Source organism: Salvelinus alpinus, chromosome 15 (genome assembly GCF_045679555.1).
Source record: "Salvelinus alpinus chromosome 15, SLU_Salpinus.1, whole genome shotgun sequence".
Lineage (NCBI taxonomy): Eukaryota > Metazoa > Chordata > Actinopteri > Salmoniformes > Salmonidae > Salvelinus > Salvelinus alpinus.
In genome coordinates this window covers 40,966,827-40,993,610 of record NC_092100.1, presented here as the reverse complement: position 1 = coordinate 40,993,610, position 26,784 = coordinate 40,966,827, and the positions used below count along the sequence as shown (strand labels likewise).

The window sequence follows — 26,784 nt, the reverse complement described above, 5'->3', positions numbered from 1 at the left end:
AATCAAGCACAATCAGTAGGTGAGACAAACGCTCAGCTGCCCCTTTAAGGGACTGGCTGTTACCGTGGTAACTTGGATATGCTCTTGTCTCTGATGAAAAAAACATTTCAGCAGACAGTTACAGCGAACTCAAACTAACATTAAAAAATCTACCTAGCATGTGAACAAAGTGATATAACTGGCCAAGAAACTCGAGGAAAAAGTCACACTTTAGTAGGCTTTTCCAGTCAATTCGACCAACTTCTACATATGGATAAAAAATGTATATATTCCAAATATATGTGTGATCACCTGTCAACGTGGCTGGTGAAATAGACATTCTTACCCACCAATTACAAAATCTACCCGCATTTGGAAGGGTTGGTGTAATTTCCCAACCCTGTTTATGACACAGGTTACCTTTTTACCTCAGTTAAACATTGTTAAACTCCCTTGATAAGTTACTTGCATTCCAGGAATCAGTATACACAACATACTTATCACAGAATTGATTGTGCAAACTTATGACTGTCTATCAGAGCTGTCTTAATGTGACTGTGATTACAGCTCTTATCCAGCCCTCCATACCTCTGTAGAGCCAGGCAGTCTCCTGCTGTCTCTATAGACCTAATCTCTGTTACCCAGAAGTAAATCCTCTTGAAATATGGTCAGTTTCCTTATTTACATTCCTCTCCCTCCCTCCCAGTAACAGCCCTAGCCACTAATCTTCAAAGGGTGGGAGTGTCACCATAACTCCTAAATGCACATGTAGAATTTAGATCAGTGGCCCTCAAAACAGGCCCAGGGTTCAGTGGGTACTGTAGCTACTGAACCTTGGTCTGAGATGAGAGCACTGTAACCGGTGACTCTATTCCCCCTCAACAACGTTGTTTTCCCACAAAAACATTTGGGACATTCAAGTACATGAGTTTTAACACAAAGCATGCACTGCTGCCCAGTAAAGGGTTATACTCTGTTCTACAGTGCTGCTAGGAGGCGACAGGGCAACAGAACGCCACAGAACGTTCAGACATATATTATGTAGAACAGACATACTTCTGGCATGTAGAATATGGAATAATTTCAACTTTGTACACATCATTTCTATCTGCAACCTTGTGCCCTCCAGAACACAACCCTGAGTAGACCAGGGCACGATTCCTCAAAAGCATCTTAAGGCTACTTTCATCGTTAGAACCTTTTGTAGGTGCATCGTTACATTTCCGAACGGTTTCCCAAAACCATTGTTACTAAAGTTGCTCTTGAAAATGTTTGTTATTTAACAACTGCCTCAGAACAGCTAAGTACGTCGTTAGATGCTGTTTTGCACTTCCGCGTCATTTTATACACAGAAGATCTCCGCTAAACACCAAATCTATGTTTATCTGTCTTTCTGTGACCGCCAATAACTTCAGAACAAATGTGACAGTGACTACAAATACAAAGTTGACGATTTCTTTGCATAACAAGTGAATGATATAAAGAAACTTCAAATGAAAACCAAGAACTGTATCAAAAGATAAATACAGTATAGGCTACATAGACCTATATATATCTGAATGATATTGGAATTTCATGTTAATTCAATAAAGTTATATCTAGCTATTTGTATGCTTTTTAGCTATTTGACTCAATATATTTCATGATGTGTAACATGTGCAATGATGTACCAAATCTTGATTTAGTGCATTATTATAGTCAACATCAATATTTGTAGCCTTGGATAATAATATCGCTCTAGGAGCTGATCCGCCATCAGTGTTGTGGAATAATTCTAATGTTAAGATTAGATTGGAAAGGGAGAACGCTGATCCGAGAGCAGTGCAGTGCATGTTTTGGAAAACCATGTTACATCTTCTGATGGAAAGATGCATCATAAAACACACGTTACATCTTCTGATGGAAAGATGCATCATAAAACACACGTTACATCTTCTGATGGAAAGATGCATCATAAAACACACGTTACATCTTCTGATGGAAAGATGCATCATAAAACACTCGTAAGCGTAAGTTCCATCGCTATCGGGAAACCAGGCCCAGGAAGTTAGAATCACAGAAGAAGAATCTTTCTATGTTGACAATGTGTGGGTTGTTGACTGAGAGTTGTGTGTGTGTGTGTGTGTCTGTGTGTGTCTGTGTCCTATAGGGGGTGAAGCCGGCCAGCTTCGACAAGGTGGCCATCCCCGAGGTGAAGGAGATCATCGAGGGATGCATCCGACAGAACAAGGACGAGAGGTCAGCTCACACTCACATTCTGTTAATTCAGCAGACACTCTTACCCAGTGTGATTTCTGCGAAGTCCAGCTATAGAATCACGGATGCAGGGGAGAGTATTCCTACTCATGCACCCAGGACCTTCTCAAAATGAGACGACTTTAAAAGGCTTTTGTTGTGTCAAAAATATCTGTGTTGATTTGACTCTTCCCGTCTCTCCTAGGTACTCGATAAAGGACCTGCTGAACCATGCCTTCTTCCAGGAGGAGACCGGGGTGCGTGTGGAGCTGGCTGAGGAAGATGACGGGGAGATGGAGGCCATCAAGCTGTGGCTGAGGATAGAGGACGTCAAGAAGCTGAAGGGGAAGTACAAGGAAAACGAGGCCATCGAGTTCTCCTTCGACCTCAGCAAGGACGTCCCCGAGGACGTGGCCCAGGAGATGGTGGGTGACGACACAATGTCCACTTCAGAGAGATATTGACTGCACCCCTAACGGCACCATATTATCTATATAGTGTATTACTTTTGACCAGGGCCAATAGCGAATAGGGTGCCATTTGGGAGTCTATTCTTCCTGATTATTTAGGAATCTTTCAAGTCCTAACACTGCCCTGGTCCCCTGTTCTGTTCTCTCTCTCTTTCTCTCTGTCTGTGTGTCTCTGTCTCAGGTGGAGTCTGGCTACGTGTGTGAAGGGGACCATAAGACCATGGCTAAGGCCATAAAGGACAGGGTTTCCCTCATCAGCAGGAAGAGGGAGCAGAGGCAACAGGTCTGTACCAGCTCAATGGAATCTTAGGTCTGAATCCTAAATGTAAAGTTTTATGATATTGCAATCAAATGAATTAAACTGAGGTGAACTTGATGTGATGATATTGAAGGTGAGAGAGGAGCAGGAGAAGAGGAGGCTGGAGGAGGAGCAGGGTCAACGACAACAAGAACAAGTAATACTACAGCAGCAGCCTGGCACAGAGGCCTCCCAGCCAGGCCAACAGGCTGCCCCCTACACCCAGCCACAGCCCACCCAGCAGCCACCACAGCCCAACCTGCAGACGACACCCGACATCCCCCCTCAGACGGCACAGCTGGGGCCCCAGGGAGTTCCCTACATACCCCAGTCTACAGGGCAGCTCCCAGTCCCAGTATCAACCCAAGTTCCAGCCCAGCCAGAGTCAGAGGTGCCAGAGGTGGACCAGTACCTGCAGCAGACAGAGACAGGTCTGTACCTTCTGCCTGGCACCTTTTTTTTGCACTCAGTGCTATGTAGTATTGACCTAGTCTTAACCTCTTATGGCTGCAAGGGAAATTATTGAGTAGCCAGAAAAAAGGTGCCCATTTCAAACGGCCTCGTACTCAATTCTTGCTCGTACAATATGCATATTATTTATTACCTTTGGATATAAAACACCTTCTAGTTTCTAAAACAGGTTTAATTATTTCTCTAAGTGAAACATAACTCTTTTTACAGCCCATTTTCTGGAAAAAGTGAATTTTCCAAGAAGCTATGTCTCTCTTCAAGATACTCTCTATAAAAGGCCTTGGCACTTGGGACTGTACAAACACGTCACACATCTTCCCCTGGTTGTCATGCGGAAGTGAGAGAAAAAAGGACTTGATTATCTCTGTCAGGGACTGAAAGGAACCTCTTTGAGTGATAAGTGCGCACTTTATAATTTTTTCTGGGCGCGAAGTAGGAACTGGACCGCGCTCCTGGAAAACACTCGTTATAGGTGAATATGACCTCCAGCTTCGATTTTCTTTGATACATGTCACAAAATCATCCTAAAGTATGTTTTTTCAATATACTTTAATTATATTATTGAAATTTATTCTGGACTTTAGACGTGATGCGACGCAAGAATTTTGTCAAGACGGAGAGGTTAGCATGGCATGGCCAGTGTGTCATGCTAATTCAACAGGGACATCGTTCGTTCTAGGTCCAAATGAACACGGTTCTGAACAAAGGACCCTTTGGAGAACATTCTGATGGAAAATCAACAAAGATAAGGACCCAATTTGGGATGCTTTTTCATATATCTGTCGAACTGTGCTATCGCTAGCGTTTGACTAGAATCAATGCTGCTGTGTGCTAGCTATTGTAGTAAGCTAATATAACGATATATTGTGTTTTCGCTGTAAAACACTTCAGAAATCGGAAATATTGTCTGTATTCACAAGATCTTTCTCTTTCATTAGCTATCCACCATATATTTTTCTGAAATCTTTTCTGATGTGAAATTAGAAGTAGACGTTGGTGTCTGTTTTCTCTGGCTACTGCCGTGCGATTTCTTACTGTAGCTATGATGGTAGCAGTAATGTAAAACTGATTTATAGCTAAAATATGCATTTTTTTTGAACAAAACATAGATTTATTGTGTAACATGTTATAGGACTGTCATCTGAGGGAGTTTTTTCTAGGTTATTTAGGTTAGTTCTAGGTTAGTTAGGTTGGCTTTGCATGCTAGCTGCATGCTAGCTGCATGCTACCGGTGCTGTGAAAAATATGTCTCTCTTTTTGTATTTGGTGGTGAGCTAACATGAATATATGTGGTGTTTTCGCTGTAAAACATTTAAAGAATCTGAAATATTGTCTGTATTCACAAGATCTTTCTCTTTCATTAGCTATCCACCATATATTTCTCTGAAATGTTTTCTGAAGTGTAATAAGGTAGTTGACGTTGGTGTCTGTATTTTCTCTGGCTACTCCCGTGCGATTTCTTACTGTAACTATGATGGTAGCAGTAATGTAAAACTGATTTATAGCTAAAATATGCATTTTTTTTGAACAAAACATAGATTTATTGTGTAACATGTTATAGGACTGTCATCTGAGGTAGTTTTTTCTAGGTTATTTAGGTTGGTTCTAGGTTAGTTAGGTTGGCTTGTGCATGCTAAATGCAGCCTACTTGTGCTGTGAAAAATGTCTTTCTGTCTTTTTTTATTTGGTGGTGACCTAACATAAATATATGTGGTGTTTTCTCTGTAAAACATTTAAAAAATCGGACATGTTGGCTGGATTGACAAGATGTTTATCTTTCAAATGCTGTATTGGACTTGTTAATGTGTGAAAGTTAAATATTTTACAAAAATAGATTTTGAATTTCGCGCTCTGCACTTGGACAGGCTGTTGTCATATTGATCCCGATGTCGGGCTTGCAGCCTGAAGAAGTTAATCTAGTGTTTTTATGAACTATCAATTAATAAACCTATTCTTTACCCCTCCCTCTTTCAGCCAATCAAATAACAGATAGTTCCTCCATCCTTCCCGAGACGCACCTGGTTCAGCCGGTGGTGTCATACAGCTCTCTGCCCAGTCAGCAGCCTCAGCCAGAGGCCCCATACCCACAGGCCACGCCCCCTGTCCAAACCGACCAATCGCAGCAGCAGCCGCAGCAGACCATGGTGAGTGTCATTATCGTGGCACGCAATGTATTTAATATATTCTTACAGTAACAGTACCCAACTCTTGTCTCTGTATGTACAGTATAATATAAACTACATCTGACTTTCTCTCTCCCTCCTTCTATCCTCTCCTCCTCTCTCTGTTCTGTTTGTCAGGTGGTTCCTGCTGCCCAGACTGCCACTGTTGTCCCTGGGGCTCCACAACAGGTACACGTCACCATCACAATAACACCACTGCTGTTCCTCAACTGATCATAGATGGAAACACCATGATGAGAGGTTCTTGTGGGCTGTTACCAAAAGACCAATGTAGACACATTTTTGAAAACAATGGTGGACCCTCTCTCCCTCTTTCTTTCGGTTTCTTTATGCGTTTCTTGAAATTGTCTCTCTTTTTTTTTCTTCAGATGTACTGGTATCCCCCTCTTCTTATATTTTCCTCTCTATCATCCCTCTTTCTCTTGGTCTCTGTTCCTTCCTTCTGTTCGCCTCCCTCTGTCTTTCTCGTTCTTTCCACCTTTCCCTCTCTTACCCTTTGTTGTATTATGTTTGTTATTGTAGTATGGAGGTTACTGCCACCCATCGCTTCCCCCTCAGCTATATAAAAACCGTCCCTTGTAAACGCACACCTCTTCCCTCTACTCTCATACCCACAGCCTCCCTCTAAATTTGCAGTGCATTCGGAAAGTATTCAGGACCCTTGACTTTTTCCACATTTTGTTACGTTACAGCCTTATTCTAAAATTGATTAAATTACTTTTCCCCTCAATCGACACACAATAACCCATAATGACAAAGCGAAAACAAGTTTAGTAATTTTTGAGAATTTATTAAAAAAAATAAAAAGCTGAAATACCTCAATTATTTAAGTATTCAAACCCTTTGCTATGAGACTCGAAATTGAGCTCAGGCGCATCCTGTTTCCATTGATCATCGTTGATGTTTCTACAACTTGATTGGAGTCCACCTGTGGTAAATTCAACTGATTGGACATGATTTGGAAAGTCACACACCTGTCTATATAAGGTCTCACAGTTGACAGTGCATGTCAGAGCAAAAACCAAGCCATGAGGTCGAAGGAATTGTCCATAGAGATCCGAGACAGGATTGTGTCGAGGCACAGATCTGGAGAAGGGTACCAAAACATTTATGAAGCATTGAAGGTCCCCAAGAACACAGTGGCCTCCATCATTCTTAAATGGAAGAAATTTAGAACCACCAAGACTGTTCCTAGAGCTGGCCGCCCGGCCAAACTGAGCAATCGGGGGAGAAGGGCCTTGGTCACTTTAACAGAGCCCCAGACTTCCTCTGTGGAGATGGGAGAATCTTCCAGAAGGACAACCATCTCTGCAGCACTCCACCAATCAAGCCTTTATGGTAGAGTGCCCAGACAGAAGCCACTCTTCAGTAAAAGGCACATGACAGCCCGCTTGGAGTTTGCTGAAAGGCGCGTAAAGGACTCAGACCATGAGAAACATGATTCTCTAGTCTGATGAAACCAAGATTGAACTCTTTGGCCTGAATGCCAAGCTTCACGTCTGGAGGAAACCAGGCACCATCCCTACGGTGAAGCATGGTGGTGGCAGCATCATGCTGTGGGGATGTTTGTCAGCGGCAGGGACTGGGAGACTAGTCAGGATCAAGGAAAAGATGAACGGAACAGAGTACAGAGAGATCTTTGAAAACCTACTCCAGAGCGCTCACCTAAATCAACCATTTATCGGATCAAGGCTTCAGGGCGCCCAAGAAAGTCCAGCAAGCGCCAGGACCGTCTCCTAAAGTTGATTCAGCTGCGGGATCGGTGCACCACCAGTACAGAGCTTGCTCAGGAATGGCAGCAGGCAGGTGTGAGTGCATCTGCACGCACAGTGAGGCGAAGACTTTTGGAGGATGGCCTGGTGTCAAGAAGGGCAGCAAAGAAGCCACTTCTCTCCAGGAAAAACATCAGGGACTGACTGATATTCTGCAAAAGGTACAGGGATTGGAATGCTGAGGACTGGGGTAAAATCAGTTTCTCTGATGAATCCCCTTTCCGATTGTTTGGGGCATCCGGAAAAAAGATTGTCCGGAGAAGACAAGGTGAGCACTACCACCAGTCCTGTGTCATGCCAACAGTAAAGCATCCTGAGACCATTCATGTGTGGGGTTGCTTCTCAGCCAAGGGAGTGGGCTCACTCACAATTTTGGCTAAGAACACAGCCATGAATAAAGAATGGTACCAACACATCCTCCGAGAGCAACTTCTCCCAACTATCCAGGAACATTTTGGTGACGAACAATGCCTTTTCCAGCATGATGGAGCACCTTGCCATAAGGCAAAAGTGATAACTAGGTGGCTCGGGGAACAAAACATTGATCTTTTGGGTCCATGGCCAGGAAACTCCCCAGACCTTAATCCCATTGAGGCGGGTGGACAAACAAAAACCCACAAATTCTGACAAACTCCAAGCATTGATTATGCAAGAATGGGCTGCCACCAGTCAGGATGTGGCCCAGAAGTTAATTGACAGCATGCCAGGGCGGATTGCAGAGGTCTTGAAAAAGAAGGGTCAACACTGCAAATATTGACTCTTTGCATCAACTTCATGTAATTGTCAATAAAAGCCTTTGACACTTATGAAATGCTTGTAATTATACTTCAGTATTCCATAGTAACATCTGACAAAAATATCTAAAGACACTGAGGCAGCATACTATGTGAAAATTAATATTTGTGTCATTCTCAAAACATTTGGCCATGACTGTATATGTATATATATATATGTGTGTGTGTGTGTGTATATATATGTGTATATATATATATATTATATGTGTGTGTGTGTGTGTGTGTGTGTGTGTATATATATATATATATATGTGTGTGTATATAATATATAACCTGTTTTTGCTTTGTCATTATGGGGTATTGTGTGTAGATTGATGAGGGGAAATAAACTATTTAATCCATTTTAGAATAAGGCTGTAACCTAACAGAATGTGGGAAAAGTCAAGGGGTCTGAATACTTTGCGAATGCACTGTATATGGTCTTTTTTTTATTTTTTATTTTTTTTATTTCCACCAACCATTTAATTTGTTTGGCTTTGTTTTAAAAGGCTTTAGGGTCAACTTGAGGGTTAAACTAATGCATTCTGGGAAATTTAATATAATACCTTTTTCAGAATAATGAATTTCAGAATAAGGCTGTAACGTAACAAAATGTGGAAAAAGTTATGGGGTCGGAATACTTGCCGAATGCACTGTAAATGTTTGAAATTAGATGCTGTATTTTATAATGGCTTTCTACCTGAAGTCAAAGAGCTCTTGATGAATTATCTGTACAGTTGCCATTTTCTCCAGGTGCTTCCTATTAGCATGTATTTTCTCCATATGTGATTTTCTCTTCTGTTCCGTGTACACATGCTTCTCTTACTTCAGAAAGGAATGTATCACAACTTTGTTCATTTGCTAAATGTATCTTGTTCCCTTTCGCTTGTTCATGTCCACACTCACCAAAAATGACATTAGGTAGCTACTAACTATGCTTGTATAACTTTTTGAGCTGTATTTGTCTTTCTTTGCAATTAGTTTGTTTATTGTTCGCTTGTTTGTGCTAATTTTGTTAGCATTTTGGTAATAGAGGCCCAATGGCCTTTTTTTGCATTTTAGCGCCCCCTTGTGTGCTATGCCGGTAATACTGTAAATCCCGGGATGAGAGAAGGACGGTATGACGATATGAAAATCTGGATACCCCCCAAGCCTATTGTATGGTATCCTTCACGGCTTTTTGACTAGAGTAGGGAGTGTGTGTGTGTGTGTGTGGTATAATCCATGCTGTAAGACCTGTACTGAAGCTATATGAGACTGATTTATAGTGTTGCTATATGATGCAGTAGGTAAATTCCTGGGGGAGTTGGATTGTGGATGAGAGCCAGTGTAAAGCTATGAGGCGGTTAGGCCTCTGGGGGAAGAATAGTGAGTTTGTTTGAGGAGCAGTGTGTTGGTGAATAGATAATGAAGAGATTGTCTTGTCTGCAGATATGGCTGTTTGATTTGTGAAGATCTCTTATCTATGTGTCTCTTCCACCCCCTCATCTCATGCCATTGTTCCCGTGCACCTCCAGCAGCCACAGCCAGTGGGCAGCACTGTACCTCAGAGCACAGCACTACCACCGCTCCAGCCTGGTGCCCAACAAATACAGGTGAGACATACACACCGACACACTAGTTCACAACAACCCCAGCTTACGCTCTTACTAACGCTAAAACAGTCACAAACAAGGACACAGCATGTATTCCATCTATTTGTATCAGGCGAGTACAGTCCTGTCATTCCTTCTCTTTTCTATTCTTTCCCACTTTTTTTCTCTTTTTTTGACTAACACAGGGTTTCCCAAACTCGGTCCTGGGGAACCCAATGGGTGCACGTTTTGGTTTTTGCCCTATTACACATCAGTGATCAACTGATTATCAAGCTTTGATCATTTGAATCAGCTGTGTAGTGTCATGGCAAAAACCAAAACTTGCACCCATTGGGGTCCCCAGGACCGAGTTTGGGAAACCCTGGACTAAAAGCTCCGTGGCTCTACTCTTTCTTTCATACGTTCCTCTTGCATGCTGCTGCTTCTTCCTGCATGGCTGTCAGTCATGGGCCAATGATCCGAGCCCTCCTATCCTATCTCCTCCAATCAACGCAGAGCACCTCTACTTCCTCTATCAGGCCGCAAACCTCTCTATGCCGCAGGTACACACAGACCAGGGGTAACGTGTGTGAGTGAGATGTGTGTTGGTTGTTAGGCTGGAATGTGATAGTATTGTAAGGAGCCTACAAACACACATACAAAACATGTCCTACGAGAAGTACCTTGTACCTTCAGTGTGTGTGTGCTCAAAGCCTTCTGTGTGTGTTTGTGCTCAAAGCATTTCCAATTACTCGGTCAGATCACACACCCTTGCGGTCAGATCACACACCCTTGCGGTCAGATCACACACCCTTGCTTTCATGCTTGACATGACATGGTTGTAAAGATCCTTTTAATGAACAGTGTGTGTGTGTGACGATGTTTCAGGCCTCTGTGAGTGTATCCCAGCCGGCGTCAGCAGAGAAGGCAGCAGGCCAGACAGCGCCGGTGCCTCAGTCTGTGGAGAAGTAAGGCATCACATCTCTCCACATCAGCTTTATACCTAGCTCACACCAGAAAGCCTTTTCTGCTACTCAATATGTTCTATTGAAAATACACCTATATACTGTATGATACGGCCCTTTGTTCCTTGTGATGTCTCACTCCCCCCACTTCTCTCTCCTCTCTCTCTCCCAGTTGCCTTTCGAACGTGTCGTCAGGTTTGAGTAACGGCTATGAGGGGACATCAGATGGTAGACACGAAGGGCGCTCCATGATCAAGCGGCACCAGCAGCACTCTGTACGCAGCCACTCTTGCCACGAGAAGACCGCCAAGGCCAAGCTCATCGTCCTCAATGTAAGAGTCACGTGGTCAGACTTTCACCTCAACTCAATGTCTGTCTGTCTTCCTCTATGTGGAGCGCTCTGTCCCTGGCTCGCACAGAAGTCACACACAGACCCCACATGGCCACTTCTATCTCCTCAAGCCAAAATTCCAGTCATTTTCAACATACCCAGGTTTTCCAGAAATACTGCTTGGAGGATTTTAGATTTCCTGCTTATTCCCTTCGGATTCCGGACAATCTTCTAACCGGCATTTCAGAAAAACGTTACAGGAATTTTGCAGCCCTATTGGCCTCTCACCTGCTGTCTGTGTCTACAGACGTCTGGTCGTATTTCAGCTGGTGTCCTCTCTCTGTGTCTACAGACGTCTGGTTGTATTTCAGCTGGTGTCCTCTCTGTGTGTCTACAGACGTCTGGTTGTATTTCAGCTGGTGTCCTCTCTCTGTGTCTACAGACGTCTGGTTGTATTTCAGCTGGTGTCCTCTCTCTGTGTCTACAGACGTCTGGTTGTATTTCAGCTGGTGTCCTCTCTCTGTGTCTACAGACGTCTGGTTGTATTTCAGCTGGTGTCCTCTCTCTGTGTCTACAGACGTCTGGTTGTATTTCAGCTGGTGTCCTCTCTCTGTGTCTACAGACGTCTGGTTGTATTTCTGCTGGTGTCCTCTCTCTGTGTCTACAGACGTCTGGTTGTATTTCTGCTGGTGTCCTCTCTCTGTGTCTACAGACGTCTGGTTGTATTTCAGCTGGTGTCCTCTCTCTGTGTCTACAGACGTCTGGTCGTATTTCAGCTGGTGTCCTCTCTCTGTGTCTACAGACGTCTGGTTGTATTTCAGCTGGTGTCCTCTCTCTGTGTCTACAGACGTCTGGTTGTATTTCAGCTGGTGTCCTCTCTCTGTGTCTACAGACGTCTGGTCGTATTTCAGCTGGTGTCCTCTCTCTGTGTCTACAGACGTCTGGTCGTATTTCAGCTGGTGTCCTCTCTCTGTGTCTACAGACGTCTGGTCGTATTTCAGCTGGTGTCCTCTCTCTGTGTCTACAGACGTCTGGTCGTATTTCAGCTGGTGTCCTCTCTCTGTGTCTACAGACGTCTGGTCGTATTTCAGCTGGTGTCCTCTCTCTGTGTCTACAGACGTCTGGTCGTATTTCAGCTGGTGTCCTCTCTCTGTGTGTCTGTTTTCAGATCTCCAACATGGGAGACCGGGTGGCGGAGTGCCAGCTGGAGACCCACAACAGGAAGATGGTCACCTTTAAGTTCGACCTGGATGGAGATAACCCTGAAGAGATCGCACGGATCATGGTAATGATGATGATAAGAAACTAAAAGGCACTGATCTGAGTTGTATCCCCCAAGTCTCTGTAATTGTCAAAAGTAAAGAAATTAGATGTATTTGTTTTGTAGCTCCACAAGTCTCTTTCCACAGGTGGAAATGTGGATTTGATAGGCATGGGTTTTTGTATTATTGTAGTTAAATGTATATCCTTCTCTCAGGTCCTGAGTAAGTTTATCCTGGAGAGCGAACGCAAGTCGTTCATCGAGCAGGTTCGGGAGGTCATCGAAATGCCGGGCGATAAAGTAGAGGGCATGAAGGAAGGCTGCGCTCAACCGCCCTTCACTCAAGTAACATACCACAGCAACACTTCATCTTTCCCCTCACTACACTACCCACCCACTAACTCCTAGGCAGCCTTTAGTTGACATGGTGTTGTCCTTCTCTCTCCACAGATTGTGGTAGATGACCCCTTACAGCAGCGTGACAAGCCCACTCCTCTGTCTGGTAAACATGCACCTACACATTTACTATCTCTACTGAATTATGGTTGTCTGGGCTTCACCTTTTCACTACTCACCTCTCACCCCTGTTGCCTAGACGTTGCAGCTCAGGTGGTCCACTCTGCAGGCCGGAGGTTCATCGTCAGCCCTGTCCCAGAGTCCCGTTTGAGAGAGCAGTTCTTCGGCCCTCCCTCGGCTAACACCTCGTTTAGGGACGAGCCCCATCCAGGTGAGAGTTACTGGAATCTCTGGGCCATAAAGTGCAACCAGAACTCACATATAGAATGTTAGAAGTCTGTGTTTCAAAAATGTGCCCCACTTCCAACCTTGACATGTTTGAGAACTCTAAAACATGTTGCTTGATGCATTTACCAACATTAGTGTGTTTGACGTCATGATGATAAATGACTTGTTGTAAGAGCCCAGATTATGTAAGTGACTCCTCTCTCTGTGTACCTCCCCGCTGCCCCAGTGAGTCTGGGCCTGTCCCTGTCTGCCCCCTCAAGCCGCCTCCAGCAGGCCTTCACTGAGATGAGGGAGACGCGTGGGGAGAGACGAGCCACCAGCACAGTCTCCTCCTCCCAGGCTGGTCTGCACCCGGCCCCCACCACCTCCTCCACCCTGCCTCATGTCTCTGTCATCCCCTCTGGGTCCTCCTCTCTTCCCCCCTCCACATGCCAAGTTGCAACCGGGAGGGGGTCTCCAACCCAAGTTTCAGCCCCTGCACCTGCTACCAGTGAGCTAATCCCACACCCCCAGCCTGGCTGCCAAGCTGCCCCCTCTCAACCTGCTCCTGCCCAAATCACATTCCCCCCTTCAGCTGCTCTCCAGCACCCCCAGGCCTCCTCGTCCTCTTTCCCCCCAGCCTCTGCCGATCAGATGGGCAGCAGCTCTGCCCCTGTCTCTGGAGCTCCACCCAGTAACTCTGGGACTGTGACCAGCTCAGAGCAGCACCCTGTTCCTGTTCCTATCCTGTCCTCTCAGCCTATCCCTGTGTCCATTCCTGTCACTCAGCCCACCTCCTCCCAGTCTCAGTCTCAGCCTGTCCCTACCTTTGTCCCTGTGGCACAGCCTGCAATGGCTCCCACCCAACTTCCACCCTCTACCCTGCCCTCCCAACCGTCCCAGCTGCAGCCAGGGGACCCAGATGGGGGAGAGTCCCAGTCCAAGGCCCCTGGTATAGATGACATCCATGCCCTAGAAAAGAAGCTGCGCTCCCTCTTTAAGGACACCACCTCCGCTGACACTGGCAACACTGAGACCACCTCTTCCTCCACAGAGACCATCTCCCCTCCCCATCTGGCGGCCCTGGTGCCCCCCTTCAACCTGTCCCTCACTTCAGGGGAACAGGGAGCCCCGGGCCCCCCCTCCAACGCAGGACAGGGCCTCACACCAGCGGAACATGCACAGATCCATCCAGAAAAGCATGGCCAAGCCACCAGAGCGCAGGTACAGTAGAGGGTACTCTGATTGTCCAGTGACTGAGAAGATATAGTATTTGTACTAAATGCTTTTTTCAGTTGTTGTAACTTGAGGGATTTTCTCCCACCTTGATAATAATGATTACATCTTTGTGTGTGTGTGTCGGATGTATCCTGGTGTCTCCGAGCAGGCAGACACCCCTACCTCTGAGCAATTGCCTCCATTCCCAGTACCAAACCAGGTTAGTCCTCTTTTCAGAACTTGTACCCTTGAGAAGTTTTAAGTTATGTACTGTAATGTTGAGTTTTGTAGATGTGTGGAATAGGTGAACGTTGGGTCATCTTTAAGTGGTGTGTCTAGTTTTTATTTGAAAAAATATATATTTCACCTTTATTTAACCAGGTAGGCCAGTTGAGAACAAGTTCTCATTTACAACTGCGACCTGGCCAAGATAAAGCAAAGTAGTTCGACACATACAACGACAGAGTTACACATTACACACAGAGTTGTGCTTGTTCTGTTGTGTTATCTTACCTATATTAGTTGCGTTAGTTATTTTGAATGTTTTCTGAGTGAGTTGTGTTGGTATGTTTGTTACTGACATGTCTCGTGTGTGTGTGTCCAGTCCCAGCAGCCTCTTGGTAGTCTGGACGGCCAGCTGAGGAGAGCTGTGAGCCCTGAGACCATCCCAGGGAGCAGTAGAGCAGCAACGCCCTCCACAGGGGTCGTCAAACTGGGACGCTTCCAGGTCTCAGAAGCTGGCGCCGGCAGCACTCCTGACCCCTCTACCATCGCCTCCTCTTCCTCCCTCACACCCTCTTCATCCTCCTCCTCTTCTTCCTCGTCTTCCTCCTTTTCCAGCCCAGAGAACACCCTCCACCGCTCCTCCTCCCTCTCCAAAAGAGTCTGGAATGGAGACTCCGTAGATGGGCTCACTTCTGTCCCAACGCAGCCCGCCACCATCGGACGCTTTCAGGTGACTGCCAGTGTCACAACCAGCCCCAACTCTGTCTCAAAAGTGGGCCGTTTCTCAGTGACGCCAGCTGCAGCCAATACCACGGCTCCTTCGGGATCTAGCTCCTCCCATCAGAACGGCCCTTCCTCTTCAACAACCTCTAACCCCTGTAGCTCCGCCTCCGGCGTGAACAGAGGTTTGTTTAATCATTACATGACCAGCGACAACGAGGATGACTCAGGGCCAGAGGATGAGGCCTTTGAGAGGGAAGTCAGCCACCTCCGAGAGAAGTATGTTACCTTCACTCCTCCAAGATGTAACCTGTTTGTTTGTTTGCCGTTTTGGGCAATATTTCTCTTTATATGTTTTTAAATTTCAACGGGATCACTTAGTAGTGGTGGAAGAGAGAAGTGATGACTGTTGTACTGTATTTGTTACAACCCTGCCTCACTCTGCCCTCCTCCTCTCTTCCTCCACTCCTCCTTCCCTCCACAGACATATGATAGAGAGCCAGACCCTCCACTCCCGTCACAAGGAGGAAATCGATGCTCTGTTCACCAGGCTGGGTAAACCTCGTCCCTCGGCTGTCCTCTCCCCGTCTGTGGCCATGGCCGGGGGCCGACGCAGGGCCAAGACCAAGGCCAGCAAATCAGCCCGCAGCAGCGCCCAGCCCGGTCCCTTGCACTCAGGTAACACGAGTTATGATTGGTCAGTCCAGCTGTCTGTATCTAGTGAGGGACTATCTCCGCACTGCTGAATGGAAATTAATATACAAATGTTGGACTGCAAGCAACGAGTAATCAGTCAATATTAAAGGGTAGAGACTGCTAGCTTAGAAGGTATAAATGTAATGTGATCAGTTGTTTCTCTCCACTCTGTGGTTGATGTTGGTGTGTGTGTTTAGGAGCCCAAGTCACAGGCCAGATCTCCCCAGAGTCCTCCTCTAAGCAGACGTCTCGCCCCACGGCAGGGCTCTCTGAGCCAGGCAGCCGGACCTCCCTCCAGAATCTCAAACTCTCCCCCTCCTTGCCCAGCCTCAGCACCTCCACCATGGGTAAGCAAACCAAGCGGCGCTCCTATTGTCTATGCTCCTTCACTACATGTTTTAGAAAGGCAAACCCACGTAATATTCATCAAACCAAGAGATGATACATCTCCAGAAGAGAAGCCAAACTTGATTTGAGAAACGAGTTGGCTTCCCAGGTTGAACTCGTCTCTGTATGTCTTCCAGGAGTGAGTGGGACCAGTTCAGACAGTGGAGCGAACACCAGCCAGTCTCAGCCGTCAGGCAGTAACATGGCCCCGGCCGTAACACAGAGTCGCAAGGGCACATTCACAGACGACCTGCACCTGCTAGTTGACAACTGGGCTCGAGACGCCATCAGCCTCTCCCACGGCAAGAAAGGACCCAAGGGGACATCCCAGGGACCCGGACACGACGTAAGGCCTCACGACTCAGTCTAAAGACCAGCCATTTCCATCATCTGCCAATCTATGTTTTTAGCTCTATTTTTCATGATTATGTTTGCTTTTTTTTTCTCTTAATAGTGTTTTTTTGTAACTTCCCCTTATCCAATTCCTCTCCTTCTCTCCTGTCCCCTCTTCCTAACTACAGATCCCTCTACATATCCCTCCACAAGCCAACATGGGCCGAAAGTTTTCTGCCCCTGGCCACCTCTGCCCTACTACCCACCCCTCCACCAACCCCTCCATCCCCCTCTGCCCGCGTCAGGGCTCTCTGGGCACCCCTGCCCAGGTTTTCGGCTACGGCCCATCCACCTACAGCACCCCCCAGTGGGCAGGACCTACAGGTCCCTGTCAGGTGGGCCTCCTGGCCTCCACCCAGCCGCAGGCCCAGTACCAGCCCCAAGCCCCCTCCTCGGCCTCAGCCCCCCTTCAGCAGGCCTTCCACGTGGGAGCCACTCAGAAACCTGTCAGCAACCCTGGAGGCCCCAACCTGAGGCCCACGTAGCCTGGACCTGGGTTAGTCAGGCTAGGCTGAGAGGGACTGAGGGCAGGGAGGAGGAGAGCCATAGGACAACTACTAGCACTCTCTGATGTTTTGTTCTGTTTCGCTTATTGGTGAGGTGAACAAAAAAGAAGAGAACGAAGGAGAGGAGACTGTGGTCCTGTCAGGCGAAAAAAGAGGTCTGTCTGTCGGTTGGAGGGAGAGTGCAATACATACCCATAGCACACCAATCACACCTTCACCCCTACCAGGGCCCAGTCCTTTCTGCCAATGGCTGTGGAAGCGGGTTGTGATTGACATTTAGGTTTGTCCAATGAAAGCCATTAAGCCAAGAGCACAAACAGCAACGGCCAGAGACGTCTGTTGAAAGCACCATTGTGACGTCATCATTCCCTTGAAGGAGAGGATAGGGAGGGGGAGGGGGAACTCTTAATCACTTCTTGACTGTAACTGGCCTTAAGCTTAACTAGGACAGAATTTAGAAGATAGAGAGAAACCCTGCCAACACACACGCACCTCCTAGCCTTACTGTTATTGGCTGAGATTCGGGGGTGTTGAATGGTATGGGAAGCTATCTTGGTGAGAAACAGATGAATTGTGGGTATCAAGTTTGTATAAAGAAAGTCGAGAGAGATACAGTATGTAGAGAAGGAAAGAAGAGTGAATGGAAGTCGGTAAGGTTTTACTGGATAGTGGTTACCCATATCATCGCCATACAGTAAGATGCAATAATAGCATTGTGGGGAAAGGAGTGAGTCCCTGGCCCCGTGTAACAGTGGCCTTCAACCCCTAAACGCATGTACACATTTTCTTTGTATAACAAATATTTCTTGTCCTAGGTTATGATTCTATGGTTATATTTGACTCTATCTGTCCCTCTGAGATGGTGTGATGTTATGCCTGACTGAGGGTGTTACTTTCTTATTTGAGACCATAGCCTGTTAGCGTGAGCTAAGTAACAGACCTGTCTGTAGATAGTTTATCATTATCTACTTCCTGTCATGTCCATGCTTTGGATTTAGCCTGACTGTATCCATGAGTGATTTTGGTTTACGCTTTAGAGACTGGTTAGGCTTATCAACTGTTTGAGTTGTAGGCTTCAGCTACTGTGTCGGTTGTCTCACCTCACCACCTGGTGTACTGTAGTCACTCTGATAAGTAAGGCTATGGCCCTCGGTACATTCCTGAGACATGGGGTTATCTATAGATACTACTGGTATATTATCTAGCAGTGAACGGGGCATGATGTTCACACAGACCTTAGAAATGTCAACTTTTCACAAATCTATCCAACCTTATTTCCCGTTGTCGTCATATTTCAAAATCATGACAAATTGTCTGGGGTTCCCTTTCTGTGGTTTATTTTGTGTGTATATTTAAATACAAATACAATATGTTCTCTATGGACCTGTATTCAGCCATCATATTTTGATGTTTCACTAACTATTAAATGTTGTTAAACAACATGTAGTTAAAGGAATATAACGTGCAATTGCAGGGTTATTATTGGTATTGTACTCCGTAACAGCAGAGTAGTCCTGTGCTTCTTCAGCTCTTATCATACACCACCCTGTCATTTTTGTTTTGTTTTACTGTGTATATGTCTATACATGCAAGGTACATGTGTTACATTTAAATAATGCTTTCATATAATGCTCATCGCCATAGAGTAAGTATTATGTCTTGCGATTTACCCACCCCCACACAGTACACACACGGACAGCCCTGTAAACTTTCAGAACTCTTTAGTGCTTCGCATCCTCACTACTGAGAACTTCCACCATAATCACCTAGCCCTACTGTTCTTTCTGATGGACTAGAGTCCAGTGACTGAAAGACCAGTTAACTGCCGACCTGTGAGATCCATCAAACGTCCATAGACATGGGTAAATGTTTCATGTGAAAGTTAAACATACCTAATGAAGTCTGTCAGAAGAGGCAGGTGAGTCTTATATCAACACAGGACTGACTCATGTAAAGCAGAGCAGTGTTGCATGAAAACAGGTTATTTTCTGTAGTCACCAAAACCGGCATTTGTGTATCTTATGTTGGTTGTTGAAAAAGGGTATGACTTGTCTAAGTGAATGTAATCAGTACAGTATTGCATAGCAGCACTTGTTTTCAACAGATAAGAAAACTAAACTGTGGTTTTTCTCTCCATTGGCACCATTCTCTTGCTTCTTTGCCACCTTACGTGATGAGTGCCATTCCCCTCGATACAGTGACCTCACCCACTCCTGGATTGAACTACTACTTTAACTTCTCTAGAGAATAATAAGTTACTGCAATGCAGAATATGCAATGTTTAATAGGGACCAAGGGGAAATGTTTTCATGCCGACGAGGGTTGTTATTTAGTGTTTTTGATATTGGGAAAACTGAGATCCTGCTTTTCTTTGCTGTATGCAAGTCCACACAAAGTGCCGATCATGAATTGCTCAGGTGTCAATGTATCTCAATATAATATTGGCATGTGTCTTTCCTGAATTCTGCATGCTAACTGGTTTTAGACCTTTGGCTTACCTACAACAACCCACTGTACAGCACAAGCTACTAATCACCCAATTATCCTCAAGTGGTGAAAAGATTCTACAGGCACAATTGTCTCCTTAGGCTACTGACATTTATAACGTTATTTCATGTTGTACTCTTGGATTTTTGTCCATCTTTTCTCTTGCTCTTCCAGGGACCAGCCTACTCTATGGTTGTTTTTTCACGTTGTACAAAGTGTTAAAAAATTAATAAAAATTCAACTGAAATCATATTGTTTCATCTTTTACATGCACCAAGTAGACCTATTTCTGCCAATGAGGTTGGTGTGGCCCGGATCCTGGACCTGTAACATGATGACATTCAGAACAAAGGTTACACTTGCATGTAAAAGAATAGTCCCGTTTTTTGAAAGGCAAACAAATCCCTGATTTTATTTACAAAAACCATAAACATTTCTTTACATTTAGCAGCAACAGGAGATGCCAATATACTCAATTAAAATAAAATACAAAATCAAAATGAAGACTTGTTGGTAAAATGGCTTTTAGGTAACAGCCTTTTCTCAAGTGTCCAGCTTGCGTTTCTTCATGTACTGTCCTTGTCTACATGGACTGAATGCCTCACCTGTGACAAGAAAAGGCAATTAATAATCTAGAAAATGCTGTACCAATAACAAGAATGTTTCTCAAACTGGTTAAATTGAAGGTACTTTACTTTGCTAGAATACCTGATTCAGCTAATCAAGGTGTTGATAATTAGATATGTTAGTTCAGGTCTGAAACAAAACGCAGCACGCCCAGTAGTCCCCCAGGACCAGGGTTAATGATGTCCACTGTTTTAAAGCAGCTCATTCATTACCCAGTCTCACCTGCCCTGTCAGATGTCCTAGGGTTGTGATACTGGGGTTGGTGCCCCCCCTGTCCTTGGCCGTGTGGTGGGGGCTCGTGGGGCCTGACGGGGGGTCGTAGGGATGGTGAAGCCCCTCTCTGAGGTGTCTTACTGCGGGTCAGCATTTGGTGACTACCCCCTGGCGTGCTGGGTCGTAACGAGGATGATGTTATAGAAGGTCCACCTGCTGGGGCCTCCAACTCCTGGATGCCGTCAAGAGTGAAGTTCCACAGCTCTGGGTTATCTTGGGGGGACGATGACAAGTGTTAGAGAATATACAGTATATTGTCACACTATGGGGATTTTATAGCCCCTAGTACAACAGTAACAACTAGAAGCAGCCACAGTATTCAGGTACACATGTAACAGAGACGGCAGCATAGGGAGGTAGATTTCCGCAACACCAGATATGCGTAGTTCCCATTCTTTCTACTTGAGCTCCCTGGTGGTGGTTTACGGTACTGGCAAGATACTCATCCCTGCTGCAGGGTTCTTTGTGTCCACTAGGTGTGCTGTAAGCCATGGTGGTCTTTGTCCCTGGTCAGGGGTGCTAAACCTACCTGGAAGGAGAGGTATCCCATTCCCAAAGAGCATGGCAACACTAGTACAAGACGAACACCAGTCACATAGAACATGGTTAACTGACGCTAACACAAACGCCATACTGCATTAATACAGAACTTGGACATTTCTTGCTAACAGATTGTATGGTCCTCCACAGTGCTCGACTTGGACTGAAATAGGTGCCGGAAATCATTTTGGGTACCGGGACTGTTTATATTTTAGGTGCAGGAGCTTCACAATAGAAAATGTAAGGTGCCGGTACTCCGGTGAGCTCCTGCCCAAGTCAAGCACCAGTCCTCCAAAATATAGTATTTTCTTGCTTGCTTATTGTCTTACCATGAGCTCCACTGGGTGCCTGTGCAATAGCTGTGTCTGGGCCCTCTGTCTTGAGCTGGAGCAGAGGTTGTCCCTGTCCCTGTAGGAGCTTTTTCACCTCCATCTCCTGGCGGAACTTCTGCTGCAGCTGCTGCTGCTTGAGCTTCCTCAGCTGCTTGGGGTCTGTGTGGGCGTCAGAGAGACAGAGGTCCTCCACATCTGATAAAGACCTGAAGGAAGGAGGACGAGAGGGATAGAGAGGAGATAAGAGAGAGAACAGAGGTGAGAGTAAGAGTTTGGGTACAGAGAGGAAATATAGAGACAGACACACCTGTAATAAAACCAATACACAAGAAAGGTTTGACAGTTAGTCATCTGGCTGTTGCTTACCTGACAAGATTACAGCACTTATTCTCACTGTCTGATGGAGCTGAGGGAGCTACAGGTCCAGAGACAGCAGTAGGGGTGTGTGAGAGAAAGGTCCTGGCTCCCCCTCTGTCCCCGTGCTCCCCTGGGGGAGCCTGGTGGTGGTTGTGGGCCCTGGGCTGCTCCAGTGGTGCCCTCCCTGACCCAGGCCCAGCACCCTCCCACCGGGCCAAGCTAGACAGCCGGGCCTTCTCCACTGACGGCTCACTGTCAGAACGCTTGGTCTGGGCCGGGTCCAGAGGGGGAGCAGGCTGGGAGAGACACAGACAGTGAACACTGGAAAGGATGGATGGATGGATGTAAATGACAGTTGACAGGAACAGTATCTAACCTGTTTAGGGATCTTGTTGATGGATATGAGGTACTCTTTATTCATGATACAGTTCCCAAGGGCGTTTCCAAAACATCTGGAAGGATGGGGGATCAAATATCAGAACTACAACAAACTTAGACACCAACACACACACACAGTAAAAAGTAGTTCATGGTACATGAAGTGTAGTGTCTCCCCCTGTACTTGAGTGCTCTCTTCAGTCCATCAGTGACCGCCTCTTTCCTGGCCTTCTCCAGTGACAGGGCCTTGGACTTTTGTCCCTCGCTCACCCCGTAGCCAACGTCCTCATGGAACGACCCGTCCTATGGGGAGAGAGACACACCAAACACACTTAGTAATACAGTAAGTGTGTGAAATACATTATAGTAAAAAGCGTGAGTTGACACACCCAAAATGGTTTGTAGTGGTGCTAACAGAGAGTAAACTGTATTAAAAAACAAAGTTGTACACTATATATGCTACTATAGACACTGAGTGTACAACACATTAAGGACACCTGCTCTTTCCATGACAGACTGACCAGGTGAATCCAGGTGAAAGCTATGATCCTATGATCAATGTCACTTGTTAAATCCACTTCAATCAGTGTAGATGAAGAGACAGGTTAAAGGATTTTTAAGCCTTGAGGCATGGATTATGTGTGTGTGTGTGTGCGCACCATTCAGAGGGTGAACGGGCAAGAAAAAAGATTTAAGTGCCTTTGAACGGGGTATGGTAGTAGGTGCCAAGCGCACCGATTTGTCAAGAAATGCAACGGTGAGGGGTTTTCCCACACTCAACAGTTTCCCGTGTGTATCAAGAATGGTCCACCACCCAAAGGACAACCAGCCAACTTGACACAACTGTGGGAAGCATTGGAGTCAACATGGGCCAGCATCCCTGTGGAACGCTTTCGACACCTTGTAGAGCCCATGCCCCAACAAACTGAGGCAGTTTTGATGGCAAAAGGGGGGGGGTTGAAACTCAATATTAGAAGGTGCCAATGATTTATACACTCAGTGTATGTACTACTATATATGTACTATAGATGCTCCCAACTATTTAATGGGTAAACATAATAACCAATGTTGGCACAGCATTGCCGAACAACACACAACTCATTGCACCCTCCCTTGAAACACACTTCCAAAACTGGGAAGAGCCAACAGTGGCACTGTAGATTTGAAATAACAATGGTTGACTTCTCTGCCCATCACCCACCTTCAGTTGGACTTTGACAAACGCACTGACTCCAACGTAGAACTTCCCATTGATGAGGTCAACAAAGTCTGTGAGGAGACAGACCGTCGCTGTGTTGTGACTGTGCATTACACTAACACATTCATATACAGTACCCAGTGGGTCATAAATAAATAATAAAGGTTACACTGAAGACAGAAGTAAGTGTCTAAATATACTGTTTAATAGCTAGCGATGCTCCAGCTCTCCTACCGACATTCTGCTGGGAGATGGAGTGAGACCAGCCGTTGTATCCAAACATCTCATTGGCCAGGCTGATCACACGGTGCCCCTCGATGTAACACACCTGCAACAAGGACAACACTGTTTTTTAGTTCCAAGCGGGCGTTTTAGTGAGTGAAGGCTGATGATGAAGTGTGTACTTATTGGTTAGTTTTCTCTTGGGTGGATTAGGATGTAATTCGAAGTTGTTTTCAACAACAAAAAAGTTTGTGTGACTTGGCCTTGCCTTCTGGCCCCCTCCAGCCATCCTGGAGCTGATGTATTCAGGTCCCAGCTTCTGTCGCAGTGCATTCTGGACTGCCTGGTACTCCTCTGCAGTATAGTTATACTGGAAAGATAAAGTCTTGGTTGAGGTTTGCTTGCCATTATAAAGCAAAAAGGTCAGTGTCCTACACTGTTTTTATTCATTTGGGTGGATAAAAAAAGTCTAAGGTATTTTCTATAGTCTAAAGAGGCTTTCTTATCCTGCATCTTAAAGATACACTATGCAGAAATCACTCCGCCATTTCATGGTTGCTAAAATTCTAATAGTTTGCCTAATTTTAGTTTGTGACAAAACAAGCATAGTGTAGACTATAGAGAATCACTGTACCATCTAAACCACTGTGAAATATATTTTCCATAACCAAAAATATAGTACTCTCAGAAGTACTTTTAAAGTAAAAGCCGCTAAAACTAAACTTAATGGGAAGCATAGCAATAGTTCACAACAGATCTACAAGTGTCTTAAGACTTGCTTTCAATGAGAATGGCAGATCTCTATTTCTATCTATTTCTATGTGAATTTGGTAGGGTCACCCAAAAAGTTACATATTGCAGCTTTAACTGATCTGAAAACAAAGGATGGATGACGCATTCCCTTGTCCAGTTCTTTCACATCAGTGTTTACATGAAAGGATAGAGGATTTGGAGCCACTTTAGACTCCTGAGATGCACCCCAAACCTACCTGCCCGAAGCGCGTGTTGGATGCTTGGCTGCTCTTGTCCTCCTCTGTATCATGGTGCATATTTTCACAGTCTCCAGTTTATCAATACTGTGGCAGGTGCTGCAAAAAGTGTATGACAGACAGTCAATCAAATCCTGACCGGTTGCATGAAGGCCTGGTATGGGAATTGTTCCATCCACGACCGCAAGGTCCTCCAGCGGGTGGTGAAAACGGCCCAGTACATCACTGGGACCGTGCTCACACCCATCTAGGACATCTCCTCGAAATGGTGCCTGTAAAAGGCCCGCAGCATCAAAAAAGAACCCACGGCCACAAGCTGACGGTCTCTAAGCATTCAATTGTGCCTTCCTGTCAGCTGCTGAGGGGAGAACGGCTGATAATAAAACCTGGAACGGAATTGCATCAAACCATTTGTTTCATACCATTCCACTAATAACAGTCCGGTCATTGTTTTTATTTAACTAGGCAAGACAGTTAAGAACAAATTCTTATTTACAAAGACAGGCTAACTTGTTCAGGGGCAGAACGACAGATCTTTACCCTGTCTGCTCAGGGATTCGATCTAGCAACCTTTCAGTTACTGGCCCAACGCTCTAACCACTAGGCTACCTGCCGCCCCTTAAAGATGCACTACCACGAGCCCGTCCTTCCCAATTCTGGTGCCACCAAAATTTGCCACACGACACTTCCTGTATTAACATTATATCTACTTGTGGTTAAATGTGTATTCTATTCTACTTAGCCATTTCCTTTGTTCGTATTGTTATATATTTGTTTCTTACTGTTACAGTGTCGAGAAAGACCCTGAAAGTAAGCGTTTCGTTGGACGGTGTATGCCATGTGTATCCAGTACATACGACTAATAAAACGTATCCAGCTGTATTACTGTCCAAATCGGCAACGTACCGTTAGAAAATTTAAATGCTGACATAACGAAGTGCGCAGAGTTTGCAAACGAACTCATACTTTGACCTTAATAAGCAAGCATTTCGCTACACTCGCAATAACACCTGCTAACCATGTGTATGTGACCAATAAAATTTGATTTGAATAGTTACAATGTAGCTATCGCTTTGATACAAACTGCTCATTTCTGGAATGTGTCTAGCTAGCTAACTAGTTGGCTCGCTATAACTAACTGGCTAGCAGTTGTTTTGGCATATATTAGCCGATGAAAAATTTGCTAGCTATGAGGTGAAGCTGTATTATTCACAAAGGTTGGAAAGTTAATACATGTTCCGTAAATTACCTTAGAGTTTAGAGCGTGTTAAGTTTATAGCTAGTGAATTCTAGCTAGCTACAAAATATTGTATTTCCCGCTTGCCCCTGAGTCGAAGTTTGAGTGACGCATCTTCTTCTTCTTTAAAGTTTTATGGCAGACTACAACCTATTGGTGTATTGCCGCCACCTACTGTATGGGGTGGTAAAACAACCACCTCACTCCTGCTCAGGCGCCTGTGAGGACAGAGCATTCATCTACAAGTCTCTTTGTAATGTCTCTGCTGTAAAATCTGAGTCCCAAAAAACGCTCAGCCGCACTCACAACGATGACTATTCTTTCTGATTTCCTCTCTGTTTGCGCTGTACAGTTGATAACCAATGCAATAAATGCTACAAAGTCCAAATTCATAACATGCAACATGTCAGGATCCCTCTGTTGACAAGGAACATCATCTGGTGTCTCTACTCCTACTACCATTACTTATTCAACGTCACTCCACTCTTCTCACCACCTCTGGACAGGAGACATGATGGACAGCCCTTATTCTTGCCAGCTCCGTCTCCTTCACCCTAACAGGGCACTTCAGAAATTCAGGTGCATGTTCACCACCACAATTGCAGCATACGATACCCCTCTCATCTACATACACTTGACACATGGCCAAATGATTTCCTTTTTTCACATTGCATGGGTTTGGTCATGACTGTTCTCACATGACTCATCTCATAAAATCCAAATAGACGTGAGAAGGGAGAGAATCTAATAAAAAAACAATAGAATGGATAGAGTGGGCTTCCTCACTCCATCCACCATGCGGGTCAGTCATTGTGCACCAACCACTTGATCCAATTCTTCACATATATCCTTTGCCCTGCTTCGAAGATCCACACACGACACATTCCAATCCGATATCTTCTTGAGGCGCGGAGCACGGTCCTTCTGTTCCATAGATACACAAAATAACAAAATAAGCCCACTT

The 26,784-nt window shown here is 45.4% G+C and overlaps 2 protein-coding genes across 4 annotated transcripts in view; one reads left to right on the top strand and one right to left on the bottom strand.

The window, feature by feature from the left end:
* The window catches only part of LOC139540083 (serine/threonine-protein kinase WNK1-like), a 64,127-nt gene extending 44,213 nt beyond the window's left edge, over window positions 1–19,914 (top strand). Inside the window, exons 6-25 of one of the 2 annotated variants that reach the window (XM_071343637.1) lie at window positions 2,129–2,217; window positions 2,420–2,639; window positions 2,866–2,967; window positions 3,077–3,413; window positions 5,428–5,597; window positions 5,754–5,804; window positions 9,702–9,776; window positions 10,644–10,723; window positions 10,893–11,052; window positions 12,220–12,336; window positions 12,529–12,657; window positions 12,763–12,814; window positions 12,908–13,039; window positions 13,283–14,259; window positions 14,423–14,473; window positions 14,858–15,477; window positions 15,683–15,876; window positions 16,092–16,241; window positions 16,419–16,627; window positions 16,803–19,914. In XM_071343637.1, the coding sequence (XP_071199738.1) occupies window positions 2,129–2,217; window positions 2,420–2,639; window positions 2,866–2,967; window positions 3,077–3,413; window positions 5,428–5,597; window positions 5,754–5,804; window positions 9,702–9,776; window positions 10,644–10,723; window positions 10,893–11,052; window positions 12,220–12,336; window positions 12,529–12,657; window positions 12,763–12,814; window positions 12,908–13,039; window positions 13,283–14,259; window positions 14,423–14,473; window positions 14,858–15,477; window positions 15,683–15,876; window positions 16,092–16,241; window positions 16,419–16,627; window positions 16,803–17,159 (4,272 nt within the window). In that variant the 3' untranslated portion in view covers window positions 17,160–19,914. Of the gene's footprint in view, window positions 1–2,128; window positions 2,218–2,419; window positions 2,640–2,865; window positions 2,968–3,076; window positions 3,414–5,427; window positions 5,598–5,753; window positions 5,805–9,698; window positions 9,777–10,643; window positions 10,724–10,892; window positions 11,053–12,219; window positions 12,337–12,528; window positions 12,658–12,762; window positions 12,815–12,907; window positions 13,040–13,282; window positions 14,260–14,422; window positions 14,474–14,857; window positions 15,478–15,682; window positions 15,877–16,091; window positions 16,242–16,418; window positions 16,628–16,802 lie in introns of both variants that reach the window. The other variant, XM_071343636.1, reaches the window with a different exon arrangement.
* A 135-nt stretch (window positions 19,915–20,049) lies between these two features.
* rad52 (RAD52 homolog, DNA repair protein) lies at window positions 20,050–26,470 on the bottom strand. 2 transcript variants are annotated; one of them, XM_071343642.1, is made up of 11 exons: window positions 25,833–26,470; window positions 24,584–24,682; window positions 23,863–23,964; window positions 23,607–23,700; window positions 23,376–23,443; window positions 22,359–22,477; window positions 22,173–22,248; window positions 21,806–22,092; window positions 21,437–21,645; window positions 20,507–20,780; window positions 20,050–20,272 (listed from the first exon to the last, which is right to left on the bottom strand). In XM_071343642.1, the coding sequence occupies exons 2-11, from the start codon at window positions 24,641–24,643 to the stop codon at window positions 20,269–20,271; spliced, it is 1,293 nt and encodes a 430-aa protein (XP_071199743.1). In that variant the 5' UTR covers window positions 24,644–24,682; window positions 25,833–26,470; the 3' UTR covers window positions 20,050–20,268. The 2 variants fall into 2 exon arrangements, with proteins under 2 accessions (XP_071199743.1, XP_071199742.1); XM_071343641.1 differs by having other exon boundaries at window positions 20,517–20,780; window positions 25,833–26,465.
* Between the last annotated feature and the right edge of the window lie 314 nt (window positions 26,471–26,784).